Raw genomic sequence first — 22,338 nt, 5'->3', positions numbered from 1 at the left:
CTGGAGGGGAGCGTGAAGACGCTAACTTCTGATTGGCTGAACAGCCACCATTAAATAGACTTAAATTAGTCACAAAAGCTTTTTTCTTTCTTTTTACCACATGTGTTTGACATTAAATATATATATATATATATATATATATATATATATATATATATATATATATATATATATATATAATTTTACTTTCACTGGTAAGTACAAGATTTGCATTCTTTTCCACATCTCTATTATTTTTGTTTATTTTCAGTTTTTCATACAGAAATACACTTTGTACATTTATATTTATTGTTTTCTGTATATTTTGTACTCTTAGTTTCTTGTGTAATATTTTCTTAATAATTTTTACTGTTACTTATTGATATTTTTCTGCACTATATTCCATTTACAGATAATTTGTTCCTAATCACTTTGCTGTTATGAGATTTAAAAAAAAAAAATATTTGTATCTTATTTACATCTGACAAGCACTTTTTCTCAATATAACTTCAAAAACATAGTTTTTTTAAAGCCACATTTTATGACCTAAAACAACATGTGTATTAACTGATCATTTGTGCTGTTAATAATGTCAATTAATGGCTCACTAGTGCTTGAATAAAAACATTCAACTTAAAATCTGACTCTTTGGCCCATCCACATCACATCTGTTTTATATAATTACCAGGCTTTAGTTGTGATAAACCACACTACTCTTTAAGAACAAAAAAATAAAACACTTTAGTTTCATTAACGAACTTCACTAAATAACTTATAGAAAAAGTCATTTTGAAAGTGAACAAATGATACATTTTAGCTACCAAATGACCTTTCACACACAGAAAACCTCCACAGCTTCAGTTTGTTTTGGGACCTGGGTGAGATGAGGTCATCCTACGTGTATTTACCAATGTTTGAATTTGAACATTTAAACAAACAAGCTGTTGTGCAGAAAAGTGCAAACACACACACACTGAGGCCTTTAAATTATGGGGCCCGTATCATGTGCATAATGTTGCTCAGGGGCTCCTGCATTTCTGTTAACAAGAAGCACATGAGTTGGGATAAATGCACTCTGGGCTCCACAGCAAATACGCTGCAAATGGAACAGATATAAAATAGTTGTCAGTATTATTAATATTTTAATAGTTATATATTCTTGTACATCTCTGCTTATTTATGTTACAGATGACAGGAGGTCATCTGATCCTGGGATGTCGACCCATCACATCCTAAATGTCCTACAGACTGCTCTTTTTCTATTTTTGTCTTATCGATAACATCTAAGATAATCTCTGCTTCTCAAGCTGGTCTCAATACTGGCTTCAAACACTGTGTCAATAGCTACACCTAGTGGTAATACATAGGAAATGCAAAATATGAGAATGATTTCTTTGCTTTTTATCACCCTTTTCTGCTTTTAACTTCACATTCTCTGCACTAAAGCGCATACAGGAAACTATTTACATGAAGCTATTTGACACTGTTGATGCAAAGTGTTTACAACAATCCAAAGTCTTTCCTTTTTTGAACCTGTGAACTTTAAAACAAATGTTTCACTTTGTCTAGTTCAACACAATTTAACCAATTCTGCAAATTCTGTGCACAGTCATGGCCTGTACACATAAATGCATGCATTCCTTCAGCGCTGCCTGTCTTAAATTGTAAGCTCATAATATTCTCCAGTCTGAGACTTCTGTCTGCTGCCGTGATCTCTTTAGTCACTTCCATATGTGTTAGAGTTGTGTATGAAGGCTGCGCTGTGTGTTAGTGCACAATGTGACTGTGAGTTATGACATGTGGAGCAACCCTCCACCCACCAAACAGCACGCGCTGTAATGCAGTCCAGTTTTGCTCATATTCCAAGAATTCCAGCTCTGGAGGGCGAAATGACGGGGAGGTTGTTTGCAGGAGTTTTATTTAACTTTTCCTAAATGGTAGCAGAAAGAAAAGGGAAGCTGAGAAGGAGGAGATATAAATTTGAGGTGAAAAATGTAGACTTGCAAAAATACCTGGGAGATCATAAGAGACAGGAAGTTGCTGCTTGGTGTTGGGATGGGGGGTTAAGTTGTGGGTAAAGTGGGGGAGGGTCATTTTAGAGCAAAGGTAGACACGAGGAAAAGAAAAAAAGGGTCGTAGTGAAATAGTGTATTCATTTTCAGGGCTACACGTAAATGTTAGCAATGATTTGGAATAAACCATGAAAAACACTGATTTCATGTGTGTTAGTCAACACATGACCAGCCAACACGTTCTGTTGCTTGACGTGTATTTTGGTCCCGTCCAGACAACAAAATTTACTCTCTTGAGGAAGTGGAAAGAACTTGGAGCAGCTTGGAGGTAAGTGACACAGAGGTGCACAGAGTGAGAACCCGTGCCAAGAGGAAATGAGGGGAATGGGAGGCTGGAAAAGGGGGCTGTGCAGCTCAACGACAGATTGTGTGAGACATCATTAAGCCAAAGGCTGATAAGGTCCAGCTGTTGAAAGCGCAGAAGAAGAGAAAGAAATCAGTGGGAAAAGTGGGCGAGATACTGAAGAATTAAAGGCCTAGCGTTCCGTGAAGGAAAACTGTGATCATTTTATGTTGAGAAATGATGGAGTTGTAACTGTTTTCAGAGTATGTGTTGTGAATGACTCTCAGCTACTACCACATCAATTTTAGCTCAATATCTGTAAAGTTTACGGAGTTTTAGACATTTTTTTGTTGATTAATGTTGTCAAAGTTGTGGGGGCCATCTTGGATTGGATCTACTCCAAAGGTTGATCAACTGTAGATTTACATTCAGTTATTAATTTCTGAATGATTCATAAAAATCTGTCCGGTGATTCGTGAGATATTTTGCTAACAGACAAACAGGATTGACTCCAAGAACTAATGCTAGTTTTAGGAACAGGTCCTGCGCAATGAGTAGCACTTGGAGTATGTGATGTGAATAGCTCTCAGCAACAATGTTAGCATTAAAATTCCTCTGGTGGTTCATGAGATATTTTGCTAACACAACAACAACAACAACAACCAACAGAGCAAAAACATAATTGTCTTATGGTTGTGGGCGATACCAACCGAGCACATGCTCACATTTATTATGCTGGCTTTTCTTTGCGAGCTGGCGCTGCTTAGTCCCTGCAGAAATGTTCACAACTCGACCAAACACTGAACCCAACATTTTTGTGTGTAAGAGAGGAAAACATTCTGGTTTGCAGGGAGGTGTTTCTCTTCAAGGCGTCGTTGAGGATTTGTTGGAGACTCACTGAGGGAGGAAATGGGTTTTTGTCTTTCCTCTTCTCCCTTGATCTGCTTTCATCTGTGTGACCACTACACATAACATGCAGCGTTCCTCAAATCCACCTCAGAGTTTGGGACATATCTTTGTTTTTAAGCCGCAGGAATCCAGTCTTTAACAGCTGTCCCTCAGGCTGGGTCTTTAAATAAGAATTTATCTCCTTTTTTTCCAACATAAAAGGAGTTTGAGGGTCACATCTCTGTCTGTTCTTTGCAGGACATAGGGGATGGGATGTGTGTCTATATTTACCTCTGACTGGTCACTGTTCCTTCCTGGGTTGGGTGTGTATATGTGTGTGTAGTGGATGCTTGTGGCTCAAGGCCTCTAGATTGGTCAACTGAAGTTTTCTCTAAAAAACAAATTACAGGGACGCAAGAGAAATACATCTAAAACTGCAGTTTCCACTCCAAGTCTCTATATAGTTTAAAAGTCAGTAGAACACACTCACACACACACGCGTTTCTGTTCTTTCAGGGCATTGTATTGACTTTGATTCATTCCTGTAGCGTAGACCTGACTCTTACCTTAAACTTAACCATTACCAGTGCATGCATAAACCTAACCTAAACTCAATTAACACCTGAGGCCTAAATGTAACCTCTAACTCAAAAATGACTTTCCACCATATTTGCACACCTCAAACAGGAAGCCTAATGGAAGAATGAACTCAATTTTATTTGACCAGATGCAGGTTTGGTAGCAGCCGTAGCCGTTATACTAATTCAGATTGGGATCAAAGTAGCCCTAAACTACAAGAGACCTCCACTCGTTTGTTTACAAGAGACCATGTGATGATGAAATCAAACTATTTGGGTTCTCAGACCACAGAAGTCTTCAAACTTCACACTAGTAAAAGTCTATGGACTTTACAGACCCGAAGTGTGAAAACAATGAAGTAAACATGATGATGAACTCAAATGTCATGTTCAAACGTTTGATATGCTACCTGTACACTGATTATCTGACCTGTCAACAGCAAAAACACTAGTTTTAATAACAATAAAATTAAATTAAAGTTTGATTTAAGATGCTTTTTGAAATGCATTAAAATACGTCATCTAGAACCAAAGTGGTGGGCTTATTGCTTCAGACCAAAATCAGTGTAAATTCAAAAGCTCAAATTTTTATGTGCTGCTGTAGGAGAAGTTGGAGAACCAATAAAGTTATTAGGTTTCATCTGGACGCCATGGATATTTATAGTCAAATCCATGTTAGTCCAACCAGAAGGTGCTGACATGTTAAAAACTGACCTAAAACTCTCTAAGTGCTGTTGAGAAACCATCCGTTTCACCAACTAAATTGATGTTTAAGTTGCAGGCATGTCTGGTAAAGACTGTCAGCCAGACCTACAACGTGGGTGCATCAGAGTGAATTAAATGTATCTTCATGCACAGATTACAGCTTTAAAACAGTCCAATCAATATCAGAAAATCCCAAAGCAGCTGTTTAATTCCTTTTGTTAGCTGTGCAGACGTGTTCCACCTGATTCTTGAATCAAGCAGAGCTTTGGGGCTTTTTTTTGTTTTAAAAAAAACGAAGAACATCTGAACTATTGTCTCTCAGTGCCAGGAGCTGCTCACATTCACAATCCATTTGTACAAAGTTGTTTATTGACGCTCAGCTCCTCTCCAGCTGCACATGGAAAGTTGCAAAGAATTCAGTAATCAGCTTTAACATACTAATGCTCACAGAATCATTAATCATTTTAATTTTTTTTCTGAGGCGAATGTTTGAGCCGCAGCTCCATTAACACAAATATGCTCTCAGTGTTCCACGTGAAACATCTTTTTCTCCTTTTACTGGAAAAACATCAACTTCTTATGTAATCACGCTGAAAAATGCTCACTTGTTTTCTTGGCTTAGGCCAGAAGAAACAACCCTTTTTGAGTTATTAATATACTTATCACAGTATATTTCATACACATTATTGCAAACCATTAAGAATTAAAGGCCTAGCGTTCTTTGAAGGAATGCATATCACCCGCCGCCTTTAATGCCAGACTTTTAGATTTATCTTATGTTGAGAAATGATGGAGATCTAGTTAGTTTGGTCAAACCTTAAAAAATAAAATAAAATATTGGTGTCCACAAGCTCTTTCTGAGATATTCTGCTAACAAACAGCACACAAACACACACATGATGATGATGAAAACCAGGTTCATTAAAAGAAGACCATAAATAGAAAAAAAAAACACCATCTCCTCCTGCTCGGGATTATTGGGACCCAACTGGTTCCCACACCCTTAAAGTCGGGGGTCAGTCACCGCAGGATGACGTGGTCCAGAAAACTCCGCATTCCCACGCTGCTCTGCATGTGATACAGAACCACTGGGACCAGGCATGCTCTCACACACCCACCCACACACACAAACACACACATGCACCCCCTACCACACACACACATTTCTACGAACAGAATGTTCGCAAACCTGATGAAAAAAAAAGCCACAACATGATGTAAACAGTTGGTCAGAGGTCAGTTTTTTTCTAAGATCTCTCGGTCCAAGCAGCCCGCCTGCCTGTGTTTACATAACGGTGACTCCCAGGCAGCACCGACACCATGACAACAGGACTATTGTAGCCGCACAGAGGTGGCTTCAGCCTGGAGATGCCTCGATTCGCCACATCATCTCTTAAAACAAAGAAATGACACACACTAACACACTCCTTGGTGAAAGAATCCAACATAAACTGTTTTCCTCTCCTCAAATCTGCCCATTCATAAGAGTTAAACCAAACTTCAAACTGACTTTTTTCTTTTGTTTTATTCTCTTCCTTGTATTTTATTAGGAAACTGATTACTTTTTAAAAAAGAGGCTACAAATGCATTTCTCCCAGAATATGGCTGAAACTGAAGGCACCGGAGGCAGCTGGATGAAAATAAGCTAATTTACTGAAAGAAGACAAACCAAGAGTGATACTAAAGCAGAGAATAAGAATGAAACAACAATCTAAACGCAAAACAAGTCTAGCACAGATGACGCACAACTGATGCTGACATAACCACAACTACGATGACAAGAAAAAGAAAGAAGAAACAGCTGAAAACCAGAGAGTGTTTTTATACACAGAGAAAGAATTCACTGAAAACAAATCAGCTATGATGAAAAACTAAATTAGGACCAGGGTTGAAAGGAGAGCAGAAACACAACAGGAACACAAAACATGAAACTTTTAAACTGAAACTAACATAGCCTAATACAGATTTATATATTTCACCGCAACACCACAAACCCAAAGACCATAACATCATCCATCACACAACCACCAAGTGGTAAACTATTTGAAATTCAAGACATTCAGGATATGCTCTTAGCTTCAAGTGTCGGCCAAAATATGACAACCAGCAACCAAATTTCACCGACAATAAATACTGTATTCATGTGTTAATCAGGGCAGCCTTTTAATGCTTTCAAATGGTCTTGATAAACATTATTAGGCTGCCTTTCAAAGTTTCTTTTTGGGGTTTGGCTGCTTTTAGTACCTGCCCATTTTTAGAGGAATGGTTCAGAGCCTCTTAACTCTGACTCATTCAGGAATTTAAGGCAAACTCAAGGGATGAACCAGTGCTGTGTCAACACATAACAGACAGTATGTCTAAAAGACACGATTTCTTTCCATTCCTTAAGTCGAATCTGTGAAATATACCAAAGAAAACACAGTTTGACAGACAGAAAACAGTCTCTAAGCACCAACAAGGTGATTCCAAAAGAGCTATCAGCTCTGATCAATGGCCCCCAACTTTTTTTGTGTCCAACACAGACTAACTAAACTAAAACAGTCAGACAAATGTGACATCAATATTTGTTGGTTAAAAATATTTTTAATAGGCAAATAAAAGTAAGACAAAAACAGCCTCTTTGTTATCTTCCTTATTTTTTAAGCAGTCACTGCCATGCGTTTAAGGACTAAAACATGAGGAAGAAAGCAGCCAAAAGTCTTAATAAAACCTTTGAAAGACCTTCAAAAAGCCTGAAAGTCTATGTCAAGGCTTCTTTAAAAGATTATAAGTTCAGCTTCTTGAAAACAAAGTAATTAGTCACAAAGAAATTAGGGGTGATGTAACTTTTGTGCAGCAACATGCATTCCTTCAAAGTGAAACTGAGATTTTTCATTGGGTTTAAAGAAATTATAAATATCTGTCTTATGCTACGAAGCATTCTGCCTCTGAACACAACATTTAAAACTGTTAATAATAAATGAAAAGCTTAATGAAGTGGACCAAAGTGTTGGAGAGTTTACAGACTGTTGATCTGCGTTTGAACCAGAATCCAACATAAACCTGTTTAAACACGGTTCCATCAGGCACACATGGACGCCACATGCACACTGACCTTAGTCAGCCTCATCCTGCCGCTCTCACTCCTCTCCAGACTCCTTCTCTTTAGAGACGAGCTTCGGACCACCGGCACCGGTTGCACCTCTCCTTCCCCACACCAGTCCGAGCTCAGGACGCAACCCATATAGGTAGACTGGGGGTCCAGGACTCTCTCTGCGTGAGAGTCCTCCACACCTCTGTCCTCTCTCTGAGCACGCTCCTGGGCAGCTGTTTTTGTCAGCTGGAGAGGAGGAGACGGAGGCCCTTCCCCTTTTCTTGGCTCTCGTTCAGCTCTTCTACGGGGGACAGAAAGAAGGATACTCTCTGCCCTTCTCTTTTGCAAAAACACGCTCGTTAAAAGCACCTCCTGCCCAGTCCTGCTGCAGTCACATGTAGGTTCCTTGTTTTTCTTCCTTTTCCTTTCTCACACGCAACTTTCTTGGCCAGTCACTTACTTTACCTTCTCTCTACATCCCTGTTCCCTCTTTCGAACATCAAATCTTGAGCTCTCCTTGTCTTTTCCACCTCTTTCTTCTGCTTTCTGCCTCCTTTCTCAGTCCTCCCATCCCAGGAGCACGTCTCTCCCTTCCCTCTCTCTCCCTCTCCTCCTGCTTCTACCCCTCAGCCTCGGTTGCCTCACTCTTACATATACAATTACCTCTCTGTTCTCACCCCTCCACCCATCTCTCCTCCTCAGCTCCCCTCTGTTTCCTGCTCCCAGAAACAGGCAGATACTCCTTAGCCCCCGCAGGAACAACACATTGTTGTGCAGAAAACAAGTAAGAAAAGCTCCGACAGCAGCAGCAGCAGCCGATGTTAGGATGCTGAGCAAAGCAGTGATTCAGAGTGGACTGAGCGCTGGACAAACTGAGCCCTTGTTTAAGCTGTAGTGGTCTCTTTGTTGGAGAATCCACACCTGGAAAGAAAAAAAAAAGTGTGTAATCTTGTAAGAAGCTAGATGCATTCTTGTTTAAAGTCAAAAGGTTACCCTGTGTTTGTTTTTAAACTCACGTATTACTCAAATTATTCTTCACGGGCTCTTTGCTGTTGTTTATTTCTTCCCTCTTTAGTGTTTTGGCTGCTACTCAGGAGCTCACGAGGCTTGGGAGAGTGAGACTGTACCCCTTAAAAGGCAAATTCTTGATGGTCCTCCAAAAGCTCCCCTCCTCCTTCTCATAACTTTGTAATGCCTCTTACCTCTGTGTTTGTTTTCATTTCTCCCTCTGTCACTCCTGCTTTTCTTTCCTCTTGTCCAACTAAAACCTGCAGATAAGTGTTACAGCTCTTTGAAACAAGTAATTGTCTAATGTAGATCTGCATGCCTTTAGTATGTGATACCAGTAAACAAAAATGTTAAAAATAAATTATTTGGTGTTTATTTTACAAAAATATGATACAGTACTTTGGACAGATTTGTTGGTAGCCCCAAAGGGATAGTTTAGTCAACTTTGAAGTGATGTTTTGTCAAATAATTATGACTATTTTGTACCTTATCAGCTGTGACAGTCATCAGCATAAACACAGTCAGTGCTCTGTGTGTGTTCATATAGATGTTATTCATTTGAGAAAACAAACTAAACAAACAGTTTCCTGCAAAAATGTAGAGGTTTAATTTTAGCTAATGCAGTGTTCTTTCATTTTAGTGTGCCATTTTTGAGAAAGTTGTTTAATAAGACCATTAGCTCAATTTGGATGAGGACTTTTGCTTCTTTCTCCATACTCTGTGCTCTATGAGTGATGACACAGATGACTTCAAGCTTTTAATCTGCTGATTTAAAGGGAAGAAACTGGATAGTTTGGGATTGTTGTGAGCACCAAACTGAACATGGAGCAGAGAAAACAAAGACTAGAGCTGTCTAGGAACTCAAAGAGAAGAATATAGATGTTCATGTTAAAGGTAAAGACTACAAGACCGTCTCCAAGCAGCTTCATGTCCCTCTGAACACAGCTGACAATATTATTAAAATAGTGTGAGGTTCGTCTGGCTGTAGCCAACCTCCCAGGACCTGGACGCAAAAAGAAATGCAACCCCAGGGTGACCAGAAAGGTAGGATGGATGGTAGAAAAAGAAGCAAGAAAAACATCTAAAACCACTCAAGCTGAGCTCCAAATTACGCCACTTTCTGATCCCACTATTCATCATATTCTGAATTGTAATGGGCTTCATGGAAGAAGACCCAGGAGGGCTCCACTGTTGGCAGAAAAACAAAAAACTCAGACAGGAATTCCCCAAAATACATGTTGTTAAACCTGATGAGACAAAACCTTTGGCCAGTCAAAACTGTTGAGGGTTTTTTATTCATTATTATTGTGGAAGAGCACCAAGAAATGTATCTTCATCTGTACAGGTAGGCCTTAGCATGTTTGTCAAAGGTACATGTTTGCTTCAACTCCGTCCACCCTGTGCACCCACCACCCAAGTTGACCTCCCAGTTTTCCTTCTTCTGTAATACAAATTTCTCTCAGGCAACATTTCAGACATGAGCTCAGGCCTCAGACAGTGTTTACAACGAGCCCCCCTCCTGCTTTACATGCCACAAAATTAACTCCTAATCAACTCAGCCCTGCTAACATCGCTTGCTTTACATCTGGGAAATACAGAGAAAGACAAAGTTTACAGACTGGCCCAAAGTCCAAAGGTCCAAAATGTCCAAAAGGTTTCGGATTAAAAATATTATACAGAAAAATACTTGTAGGTTAAATGTATAAAAACCTGTTCTAAATTCAAAAATGTCAGATCACAAAAATACTTGGCACTGTTTAAGAGAGGCTTGGCAGAAATGTCTCTCAGTCTGGATCAGTGATTAAGATTAAAAACAGATTTCTGGATGGGACTTTAATAGGGAGGAAAAGAGGGAGCAAAGGGATAAAAATGACTTGAGAAGATCAGCAAACTCCAAATATGGAGAAAGAGAAAGAGAAAGGATTGCAATGTACGGAGACAAAAGAAGCCCAGAAACAGATGCAGCTGATGTCATAGATGATGCTCCTCAAAGGCATCTCCCACATCGTAGTTTCTGATGATTAAAAAACTGCTTGTTGATGCCCTTCACTGGCACATAGTAAAAATCTGCTGGACTGCTCACACATGAACAGTCCTCTCTGTTACACTTTGCTGTTTCCAGGTACCTGTTTTTGTGCCAGTCTTGGACAAATCATTGAGTTATGTTTCCCCACAGGAACAACAGGATGGAAAGCACAAACTGTCATATTTTGTTCAGACAATTTTTAGATCAATTAAACCCAAGAGGTTTGATTTGGAGTTTTCTCCTGCCCCCTAGTGGGCAAAAAATGATAAACTTGGAAGGTCAGAGCAGACCATTAAAACTTCCCTCCTGTGTGTGTATCCAGAATTTGATGAGTGATATTCCTTGTGCCATAAAATTAAACTCATTAGTGAATTTCTGATTGATTGTTGCACACCAGCTGTGGTTCCTATAAAATACAACAATGGGCTTCTAGATAATGTACCTCTATAAATACAGTCTTTCAAAACGTTAAAGAAATTAAGTTTTAAAAGAAAAACCTTAGCATTTTTAAAAGCAAGTGTACATATTTACTGAGAACCCTTCATGCTAAGGAATCAACCTTAAAATAAGCAGGTATTAAGGGCTGTAGAAATACATTTTTAGGGTTTAGCCTTTCCTTTTTTGCAACTGCACAGCCATAACTTTCTCTTGAACTGTACTCGCTTTGAATTCTTATAACGTTGTTTGAGTAAAATTAAAATGTGTCTTAATAATGATCTAAAGACTAAAAGTAAAACTATGAACTCAGGACAAATATATGGGTTCAAACTCAATAACTTCAGACCTGTTCTGCATTTTGTCAGGGCTCCTTATAACAACAACCTTAAACGCCTCTGCTGATGAGTAATAATTTAAAGAAGAAAAAAAAAGCCCGGTTGAACAAATAAATCTTGTGATGCACACAGTGAAAACAAAAGCCGGAAAAAGGCTGTCCGAAGGCTTCATTGCTCAGTCATCATGGAAAAATGACAGGAAACTGAAACAACAGTCGAGCAAGACTGGAAATGTGTCATATCCAAATATTTTGGAAGATCCTGCCACAGAAACATTTGTCCAGTGAGCTAAAGACTACAGGAAGCCAGATAAAACATGGCGTCTAGTAACTATTAACTTAACTAACAGGGACACCCAAACTGCATAAAACTGTAACAATGCTTGACCAACGAGGCAACGACCACAGACTGAATCTAAAGGCTGAGCTGACGAGGAAGTGGGAACAGGTGAGTGATTACAAACTGGAGACAGGTGTAGTTGGGAGCGGCAGGCTGACGTGAAAAATCACTGAGGAACAGACTGAGGGCAAAATGGAGATGACACTGGGAAGCACGAGGAATACACTGGAATAACTCTAATAATAACATACAGAAACACAAAGGGCTAAAAATCTAAACTGAGAGTAAAACACAAACAAAGATCTCAAAAGAAAACATAATAATCAAGAAAAGAACAAATCCAATAAATAAATAAACTCAAAGAACCACCAAAAACCCATATGAACAATAAACAAAAACACCCAGATCCTCACAATAAATCAATTCAGCACCAAAATAATTACAGATTCTCATGAATTGGTTATCATCTCAGGTGGGAAATAAAAAACTTTAGCAAGCAATCCTTCAAGGAACACCAGTTTTGAAAACTTACTAAAAACAAAGACCCATGCCTTTGCAAAAGGCTTTTATTTAATCCACGTTCTGTACAGGTGGAGATTTATCAGAATATAATTAAACTTTTGGCACATTCTTTATTTGAAATGAGTCCAAAGAAACTTTGTTCAAAACTAAATTCAAGAGGAAACATTTCAACTAAGTTGATAATGTTAGCCAAGCTAGTTAGCCAAAGTTAACAATGAAGCAGAAACTTGTAATTTTTTTAGAAATAATAGTTATCAGTTCAATGAGAAGCTCTTGTTTCAAATACCTAATGTCAAAAAGGTTAATAAATAAAAGAAATCCGAAATGCTGATGTGACAGCAGCAGGGGAGCATAGCAACAGTAACCAAGGAAGAGAAACAGAATGATTTTAAATTATAAAAACCAAAACACTTTAAACATTGAAGGATTCTGTTCTTGACTGGAAGCAGTTAGCCTGTCCAGTAGTTAGTTTTTAATAAGAAACATTTTAACTCCTCTGGAAAAATGACAGATGAAACCACTACGAGTCCAAATCAAATCAGGACTTCAGGTTGGTTCTTCACAAACTTAGCTTAGCCAGTTAGCATGTAGGAAATAAACAGTTTATTTTAAATCTGTGTCAAATGAGAACAAGTTATTTTTACTTATGTTAGCTTTTCAATTGACCACAGTTTAGCTAAAGAAACAGTTTTTAATTTAGAAAAACAGCATTCCAAGGCACATCTTTAAAACTGTTTATACATAAATTAAATGTTATTCTGGAAACTAACAGTGCTAAAGTTACCAAAACGTAGCGTCTCAGTCCAGAAGTGAGCAGAACTGCAAAGTTATTTTATAAATGTTTCATTTAAAAAGCAGACAAAGCAGCAAAGGAGCTCACAATGAAGCAGCTGATGAAGCGTGGACTCTCTCTGGAAGTAAGTCCCTGGAATGAAATAAGAAAAGATACTAACACTACATATTTCTGGCTATATACACTTTAAATTTTCTGTTCACAGTTTGCAAAATGAAACATTTATGTTTAACATATTTTCTTTGTTCCTCCCTCCTCATTCAGCAAAGGATGGACCAACAGAAACACAGAAGACGTGTCCTGATCAATGAGCACAACTGCAGAACATCTGCAGTGAAGGAAAAAGAAGACAGGCTGGAAAAGTTATTGAAAGTGATAAAATGTCATTCTGCAGAGGAAAAGAGCAAAGCAACAGCGATGCACGTAAGCCTGCTGGAATGGACATTAACTCTGATGGAACAACAACTCCCAACAAGCCTGAAAACAGCAGCAGGATGTAATTAGTTGTTGTGGTCTCTTGGGGGCAGCAGAACAATCTGAAAACTCTTCTTTACATGTAGTTGGCTGTTTTCATCATAATACAAACTCTTGGGCAAATTTTTAATTTAGCAACAAAGCACACACAAACAGTGGCAGACTGCAAACTGTATTTTAGTTGCTGCACCTTATCAAGTGTTTATTTCCAGTGTGAAGTCTCAGCCTCTTGTCATGCTCGTTCATGTTTCCCTGGAGTCACTGTAATATCTATGGGTGGTGCAGATGCAAAAGCAATTTTATATATTTATTTTTCATTTTTAACCATGCATCTACAAGACTCTTTTCATAGCTTGTTGCCACTTCCCATTCTAAGGATGCCAATGCTCTGCTTTATTTTGCAGCTTCAACAAATTCGCCAGCTGGAGAGCAACCTAGAGAAGATGAAAATTAAGATTGACGGTGCTAAAAACATAGAGATTTCTTATAATCTCCTCTGCGAGCACCTGAAGCAGGTGAGCTGTAAGACATGTCAACCAGAAAGCAGGAGGATGTAATGTTTGCTCCTGTAAAAATAATAACAAAACTGAAATAAAAATAACAAGAAGAGTATCTAATATATCTAAAACATTGTAGATTCACAATTACCTTCATTGACTTTTCATTTCTAATATTGGAAAGTAATTTAAAATATGTGAGCAAATTTAAATTTGGTGTGCTTTTTTTTTTTGGAAAAGAATATTCCCTTAGTCATCTTCTTTATTCCAGGAACTCTTCGATATGAAAAATGTTCTGGACCAAAAGGAAATGGATGTTGACCTCGGGCAGGCAAAAGTGGAAAAGGCAAAGCAAATGCTCAGGTGCACACTGTCTGCTGCCAACAGCTCAGCGGTAAGGACTAAATCACAAAGTACATTTCTAAAAGCAACAAAACGAACATTTCAGGCTGTTTATTTTTATTTTCAACTCTACATAATAACATTTGACTGACTTTTAGGTCATCTGCATGTAATTTCCTATGATTTTAGCACCTTATTACATCAATTGTCTTTTCTTGAGCATTCATGAGTCCAGTATTTTTTTCTTAAATTAGGTGAATCTGGTACAAAATGTTACAAAATAAGCCGAACTTGGATTTATTTGACAAGAAAGCTTTTTCTTTCATTTAAAATCCTTAAAATTATTTTTAAAGAGCTCTACAGGCTCGGTTTACATTCTTTTTTTAGCCGAATAGTAGAAAAATACATATGAAGAGGTTTAAAAACTCCTTGATAACAAATCCGAAAGCTGATAAATCTTTCAGATTTTTATGTGATTTTATTTGATCTCTCTATCAGGATCAAATGACTCAGACTGAATGGAAGGTCTGGGGAGAGAAAAGAGAAATGAACGATGAGCTTTACGACCTGAATACAGAAAGGCTGGAGCTGAAAAAGCTGTTTGAAATGTCTGGTCAGATCTGGCTGAAAGAGGAGGTAAGAATGATCGATGGAGACATCGTGTGAAGAAATCACTGATTGTAATTAATTTCTTGTTTCTCACCTTTTATTGCTCAAATCAGGAGAATGACGAGGAAGACGAGCTGTTAGCTGCGACCACTGAAGTAACACAAAGCTCTGGTAGGGGGTGATACAGCAACACATCAGGTGTCTCAGAAGCTTGGAAAGAAGATTTATCAAAACTATAAAACCTATTTAACATGATTAGACTGCCAACATGTGTCACAGAAGACAAAGTCAGGCCATGTTGCAGAGTCTCAGTCGTCAGGACAATAATCAAAGTTAAACTGAAGACAAATTCACTTGAAAAAGTTCCTTTTATGACTCTGTAAACAGAAACTTGTGGCACATTGAAGTACTTGAAGCTCCGGTGTGTTTTCTTTGCCACAGCTGATGAACAGAGTGACACCACTGAATGGGACATGGAACTTCTGGAGGACATGGAGGCTCATAGGGTAGCTCTGGACTTCGCTGAGGTCCAGGTAATTAATTCACTTCACATTTAGTGGAACTAAAGTCACTGACACCACTGAAGTAACTGTCTTTGACATTATAAGAACCAGGTTTGTACTTGTCTGTGACTTATGAGTAGTTTTACTCAGTTAAGAAGTATTTGGAATAAAAATGACTCCTTTCTGTGCAGCCCTGTGTTCGCTTGGATCCTGATCATTGTACCTGGAGCTGACTGACTTATCTTTTAAATGAAACAATGACTGTTTTGTTTCAGAAAGAGAAAAAAACTGATCCAATCAGCACTGTGGGAGAACAACTTATAAGCCAATCTGTGCCATGGTCAGTCTGTATTGTCAGTGGTCTCCAATCCTGGTCCTCGAGGGCCACCATCCTGCATGTTTTACTTGTTCCTCTGCTCCAACACACCCGATTTGCATCAATGGGTGATTAACAGGCTTCTGCAGAACATGAAGAGGTGATTTAACCTCTGAATCAGGTGTGTTGGAGCAGGGAAACAAGGAAAACATGCAGGATAGTGGCCCTCGAGGACCAGGATTGGAGAACCCTGCTTTAGATGGTTAAGAGCCACTCTGGTAAAATCCCCAGCCTAACTAGCTGATAGCTTAATGCCCCCTTGACAGTTTCTCCCTGATTCTTTTAAACTGAGAATACTCTGACTGTTGTCTACTGCAGATAAGATACTGACTGCCCAATACAACAAAACCCAAAGCATCCCCTAATAATCCTGGTAAAATATTTGCTTCCATGGCTACATATCTGTGTAGGTTTAATGTTTAATTTTCAGACATAAAATCTTAGCAGAAGTTAGTTAAAGGAAGTGTTGTCATATGATGTGTCGTCACAGCAAATTACGAAGGAGCAGCTCCTCTCAGAGAAAACTTATTACGAGGAAGATAACAGGAAGAAGGCTGAGATGCTGGCTGATTTGGAGCGTCGTTACGTTGAACTCAAGTACACAGAGAACCCTGGAATTACAAGGTAGGATATTAAAGCTACACATTCATCTCAGTCCATATGTTATTGAATGTCAATCAGTCTTTAAGTGATATGTTTCTGGCTGGATTATAAAAAGCTTTAGTTTATTGCAGCCATTTGTGATAGTAATATTTCATACATTTGTACTGTAATAACAATAGTTTTAATGCCATGAAAAAAACTGTCACTTGTAGTTTTTTTTTTTTTTACACCATGATGGTAAAAAAACATCCCATATAACTTGCTTCCTTTGAACAGCAGCGTAATTATTTAGTTTTAGCTGCTGCATGATGTAACGGGTGACATATCGCTGTTAACCGGGCCTTAGATCAGCTCTTTGTTGGAACTCAGTTCTCAATAAAATCATCTACTTGAGCTGAAAAGAAACTATTCGAGATAACAGCAGATCTTTTGTAGCTGGTCTGAAAATGTGTCCAACCTGCATCCCTGTTTGTTTTAAGGTTTAACAAACTGAAAGAAGAAAAACTGACGAAGCTGAATCAGGAGGTGGACCATGTTCGACAACTGCGGGCCGATCTGAAGCAGACTCAGGATCTGTTGGAGACCATTGAGCAGGGCATCAACAACCTTTACTTTCAAATGAACTGCAAGCCTGTGGAGGTTTGGACCAGTTAAAATCTCTGAATGTCGTATTATGTTCAGTTGTTTTCATACTTCAAGTCACCACTCCCTACAAACATTTAAACATTTAAACTCCAAACTCGGATACCCAGATCCTATACAGACTGTGTAATATCCAGTGGTATATAGTGATTGGTACCTAAAATAATATTAGCTTGTGTAGACATTCAAACTACAGTCTTTTTGACTGAGCTTGGCTCAAACAACTCAGAAAGTTCTTATGAAAAGTTCCGTAGCTGTTGCCTTGAGGTACACTTATAGTGATGATGTTTTAATGAAGGTGCATCTGTTTCCATGTTCCAAGTCAAAAAAATCCACTGGAAAACCAGAGGTCCCTAACCAATTTCTACTGGTTTGTATTTCATTAAATCCATTGCACACAAAGTAGTGTCCTACCTCTATTAGGAAACATGTTGTTGCATAGAATGGAGAAAAAGATGTTATCAACTTATGTTGCTAATAATAGTTAGCTAACTGGAACACAGTTAAGTTGGGTGTGACATTGTTATCAGATCCGACTTCTGTGGTGAATGGAGTGCTTCATAAGTACATATTAAATTAATGTGGGCAGTATTTATCAAAAGGTCTTCTGTCACTGAAGCGTTGCAGCCACCTTCATCACTTCACATAAAAAAATCAGTTAAATATTAAAAAATTGCTTTGTACGTTAATTTAAAACTAGTCGTGTTTTAACTTTGAAAAGTTGCTTCACAGCTTTCTCCTCTGTCCAAGGTTTGTCCACCCTGTACTTTGTTATAGAGTTGTTTTTAATTAAATGGCATATCAGAATAGAAAAATCTGTAATCTGTACTTTTGTTCAGGGATCGTCCTTTTTGACCAGCGTGGACAAACTGAGGAACATCAGCGTCCAGCTAGAGGAATTACAGGAAACAACCAGTGACCAGGAGATCAGCAGCCAGGACAAAGAGAAGGTGCTGACTTTGGGTCCTCCCAAACCCAAAACAGTCTTTAAAGACCAGTCAAGAGTTGTTATTTTTATCATCTTACTAAGATTAAAAACTTAGACTTTGACATGTTCCAATATTCAGATATGTATCTCATTGCCTTTGTTCTCTTCTTTCACAGGTTTACAATCTGCTGGAAGGAGTTTACGTGAAGGAGCTAAAAAACAACAGAAAAGAACGGCTCACAACAAGAAGTAACTCTCAGAGCTGGATGTGATGTTAATCCAACTTGTCTCTTCACAGGCAGAAAAACTGAGTTTTTTTTTTTTAAAGCTGTGGAGGGGAAAATGTTCCTCCCAGTCTAATGGAAACATGAACAGATGTTTCTGTTTGTTTGAAACTCAGGAACAAAATTAAGTAATCTATTAGCTGATTAATACTCCTGCTGTTATGCCTAATTAGGTCCAGTTACATTCAGCTTAATGTAATTCACACTCAGGTCTTACAGCATGCTGAATAATTACCATGCTATAAATAAAAAAAGTCCTTTAAATAATACAAAAATAATCTGAATTAGCTAAGAAGCTGTTGAACTACTGTGCTTCACCATCTTGAGTTCAGTTCAAGATTAGAGATATTATTTATTGAGAAGGACCTAGAGGTAGAGGTATTAGTTTATTAGCCTGGATTTTTAAATGATTAATCTGCCTTTCTTCGTCTCATCTCTAAGGCACAGTTGTGTTCAGTGACGATGAAGAGGAGCTCTGTCCAACCCGGGAGGAAATCAAATCGACTGATTGAAAGCAACCAGAGTATGACCTTGAGGGCAAGCAGGAGGCAGCGGCTCTAAAATAAAGAGGAAAAACTCTTCTGCTTTTGTCTCTGATCAGTAGGTTTTCTTGTTGGGTGTTGGTTTGAGCAGTTTGAGTGCTTCATGCTCATTGTATCAAACTTACAACTCTCTCTGCAGATAATTTTGAGGGGACACCATGTGCATTGCTGTGTCTTTATCTCTGAGATCATAACATTTGAGGTTTTCTCAGAATTTGTTCTCAAAGGTAAACAGCTTCTCAGAAGGGGGAGACATTACACCTGAGTTCTCAGAGCTGCTGAAGTGGCTTCTGGTGGTGCGTAACTTAATTGACTGGATTCAGCATAATATGCATGTATCTCCCTTTTAGATCTATACTACTGCCTTTAATGGCTGCATGGTTCACTTAAAAGTGTATGTTGGTGTAGATTCTCAGTAATTATAATCCTAACTAAATGACTCAAAGGCAACTGAACTTCTTTTCTGATTCTCATAGATTCTTTGCTTCTATTGAAGGAGTTTTTTCCAATTTAAAACAGAAAAGGTGCAAAGTTTCAAGCCTAAAAATCATTGTTGTTGGTCTGTTTATCTTGTGATCCTGTTATCTCCCATCCATCCTGATGGCTGTAAGGGTTGCTGTTTACATGGTCAGCATGTGAAATGTTTTGGTCATGTACATAAACTGGAGGGGAAAGAGCATTTTAGCCTCCAAACCAGGACTTAATAAGTTGTTTTTTGTTGTTGTTTTTCTCTATTCTCTAAGTTGGTTCGAGTTCTTGCTCCGTTAAATAACAAGTTGAGAACATTTGGCCTGCACATTTAATCTCATGCATTTATTTCCCCTCAAACACCACCAGGCGGAAGCACAGGCAAAGAAATCTGACACCCAGTCAAAGCGTTTCACAGCTTCTGGTTCTCTCACCAGCTGAAGGTCAGTTATGGCTCAACCCCTGGAAACCTTGAAACCTTCAGTTTCCTTTGGAGCATTTTACCGGTTGGTGAATCTTCTGAAACATGAACACAATCTAATCTACGTTTCAACATACCATTGTTTCCCTTCCTTGAGCTTAAATTATAAACATTAATCTGATATCTTTACATGTGGCTGCTTTTTGTTTCGTTTTTTAAGTCTTTCAGTGATTTTAGCAAAGACTAAAAGGTTGACATTAAACGACCGTGTTGATACAAGCATGGGGGTGATGAGCTGCCACACAGTTCTCAGTTTTATCTCATTTCACAGCACATGATTTTGTCTTTCTGTGTGCATTTATGGTTCATTAGGTCACATCTATGCCACGTTCTGTCATCACACACCAACTGCCAACTCAAACCAGTGACTCTTCTGTTTAACCTAAAACCAAATTGTTGTCGGTTTGGCGGCAACTTCTGAGAAACACGGGTGTTTGTGGTCATGCAAATGCAAGTCAGGACACAAAATACTGTTTATAGGGGACCAAATTAACCATCAACATGTGGGTGAGCTTCATGAAGCAGACAAAGAAGGAGACATACACTAAAGAGGATTTTTTTTTCACATCTTTGCTGAGTTTTTTTTCCTATTTTTGTCCTGCTGGTCATCAAAATCAGCTTAGTAACTCCCAAACAGTTCAATCACTGTTTTGACAACAGCAACACTCCCTCACATTCCACCAGCAGCTTCTGGACATAAAATCTTGCAGACTTGTCAGTTAAATGGTTTTTAATGTGCCACCCAGAAACTCTCCCCCCCACCCCTGCTTATTCTGGACATAACAGCTTCTGTCTGACAAATGATACAAAAAAGGAAAGAAAAGAGTGAAAAACGGATGTTAAACTGAGAAATACAACTGTACCAACAACGAAATCCATTGTTCGTCATCATTAACTCATGGGTTCAACTGTAGTCGGGACATTTACATGTAAAGTACTTCCCGTTTGTTTCTGACTGTCATGGCAACACCTAAAGACCCAAACACTTACCAAATACTTGAGCCAGACAGGCATAAAGGGAAATCTGCACTTTTCTTGCCTTAACTTTTTTGCCTTTTGTTTAAGTAAGAAATTTACGGGATGAGAGAAAGATCGGATGCTAATTTGTGTCCGTTTTGGTGAAAAAACTCATTTAAAAGGCTTCACAAAGAGGCGATTGTTCATTAAACAACACATTTGTAGACTTTTCCATGAGATGCTAGGCAACTCAGTGCCTCTTGTTTTTGCTAAAATAAAAAAAACAAAACACTGTGGTCATTACAAGGAATTTCTGTGGCTTCAAACGTTTGCAAGGTATCTGCCTCTGAGTTCACAAATGTGAGTTTTTGCAGTTATATAAATAGTTTTTATGAGTAAATTAAGTCTGTCTTCTTTTCTGTGGAAAGGTTCCCAGAGCAGTCATTTATTCCTGAGGGCTTTTTTTCCCCCCAAAATAAACTTTAAACCGGTCTGTCATATGGTGACACAATTCCAGAAAGCTTACTCAGATTTTGCTGAACTGACTACAAACTTCTCATGTAATAAAAGCGATTTAAAATATAGTTATTGCCTTCCACTCATTCATCACTTCCTAATAAACTTGTCGCTTGTTTGGCCTTAATAAACCAGTCAAACAAAAGCTACATAACACAAAATGACAGTCTAATAAAGTCTATGTTGTTTGTTTAGGGAAAATTAAATGTGTTGAGGTGTTTTTGTCCTTGTGTTGACTGACTTATTTTAGGAAAAGCAGCTGTCCTCCTGCAGTGTGTACTCTGAAACTGGGTTCATTTTTGTTGTAATAAAAAAAAATGGGCGTTTAATTGTGGTTGTTCAGTGTCACAGATGATTCAGCTCTCTCACAACCAAAGATAACCTACAACAAACATCAGTCAGGGTCAGAAACTTTCTGGGAAAGTCGAGCAGCGTCACTGCTGCTGCCAGTCATGAGTCGTCCACTACTGTGTCCTATTCCTCCTCCTCTTCCCTTGTTATTTATGGTCCAGATATAATAATTAGCGCTTCAACGCTTAATTTTCTTTTAGCGTTGGACTGATATCTCTGTCGGATCTTTGCGACATACTTGATTCTTCTGCAGCAAAAAGTCTTAATTAAATCTTACATCATACAGTGTGACAAGGGTTACTGCCAAGATTGTAGTATCTGTAGCTCACACATCGTGAGCAAGGCACTGGACCGCGATTATACTTGTACGTGTTGCTACTGAAAAATACTGCTATGGCATAGAAGAAGAGTTATTCACAGGAAGTAATTTCTTCATACAAAAACGTAACTTCAAGGTTTCATCAATTTTTGAACAACTGTCAGCAATGATTGTACCTTCCTGAATTTTGTTCATTTGTATGGATACTGTTAGTCTTGCTGCACTTCCTGTTTTACAACGTGCCTTTTAAGCAGAGTGCAACAATATACAAAAATGGAGACATGTACAACAGGCCGAAACGACTTAAAGCACCCCTCATTATGTCCTGAGATGCTTTTTGTGAGGCTGAGAACCAGGCTTCAACAAAAAAACACCTCTACACTGATGGGTTTATCACGGTCTGGTGA

The 22,338-nt window shown here is 38.5% G+C and overlaps 2 protein-coding genes across 6 annotated transcripts in view; one reads left to right on the top strand and one right to left on the bottom strand.

Moving 5' to 3' along the window:
• Nucleotides 1-8,209, bottom strand: part of tns2a (tensin 2a) — a 55,176-nt gene extending 46,967 nt beyond the window's left edge. For all 4 annotated transcript variants that reach the window (XM_037977070.1, XM_037977071.1, XM_037977072.1 and 1 more), the window contains exon 1: nt 7,600-8,209. In XM_037977070.1, coding sequence (XP_037832998.1) covers nt 7,600-7,728 — 129 coding nt within the window. In that variant the 5' untranslated portion in view covers nt 7,729-8,209. The remainder of the gene's footprint in view (nt 1-7,599) is intronic.
• A 4,464-nt stretch (nt 8,210-12,673) lies between these two features.
• Nucleotides 12,674-21,590, top strand: LOC119617259 (GRIP and coiled-coil domain-containing protein 2-like). 2 transcript variants are annotated; one of them, XM_037976835.1, is made up of 13 exons: nt 12,674-12,796; nt 13,105-13,163; nt 13,304-13,462; nt 13,918-14,028; nt 14,282-14,404; nt 14,851-14,988; nt 15,075-15,132; nt 15,403-15,494; nt 16,331-16,464; nt 16,923-17,082; nt 17,925-18,035; nt 18,190-18,262; nt 18,739-21,590. In XM_037976835.1, the coding sequence occupies exons 1-13, from the start codon at nt 12,751-12,753 to the stop codon at nt 18,807-18,809; spliced, it is 1,335 nt and encodes a 444-aa protein (XP_037832763.1). In that variant the 5' UTR covers nt 12,674-12,750; the 3' UTR covers nt 18,810-21,590. The 2 variants fall into 2 exon arrangements, with proteins under 2 accessions (XP_037832763.1, XP_037832762.1); XM_037976834.1 differs by having other exon boundaries at nt 12,676-12,796; nt 13,102-13,163.
• Nucleotides 21,591-22,338: the final 748 nt, after the last annotated feature.

This window comes from Kryptolebias marmoratus, linkage group LG8 (assembly GCF_001649575.2).
Source record: "Kryptolebias marmoratus isolate JLee-2015 linkage group LG8, ASM164957v2, whole genome shotgun sequence".
NCBI lineage: Eukaryota > Metazoa > Chordata > Actinopteri > Cyprinodontiformes > Rivulidae > Kryptolebias > Kryptolebias marmoratus.
The sequence above is the reverse complement of the archived record's forward strand: the minus strand, read 5'-3'. Positions and strand labels throughout refer to the sequence as shown.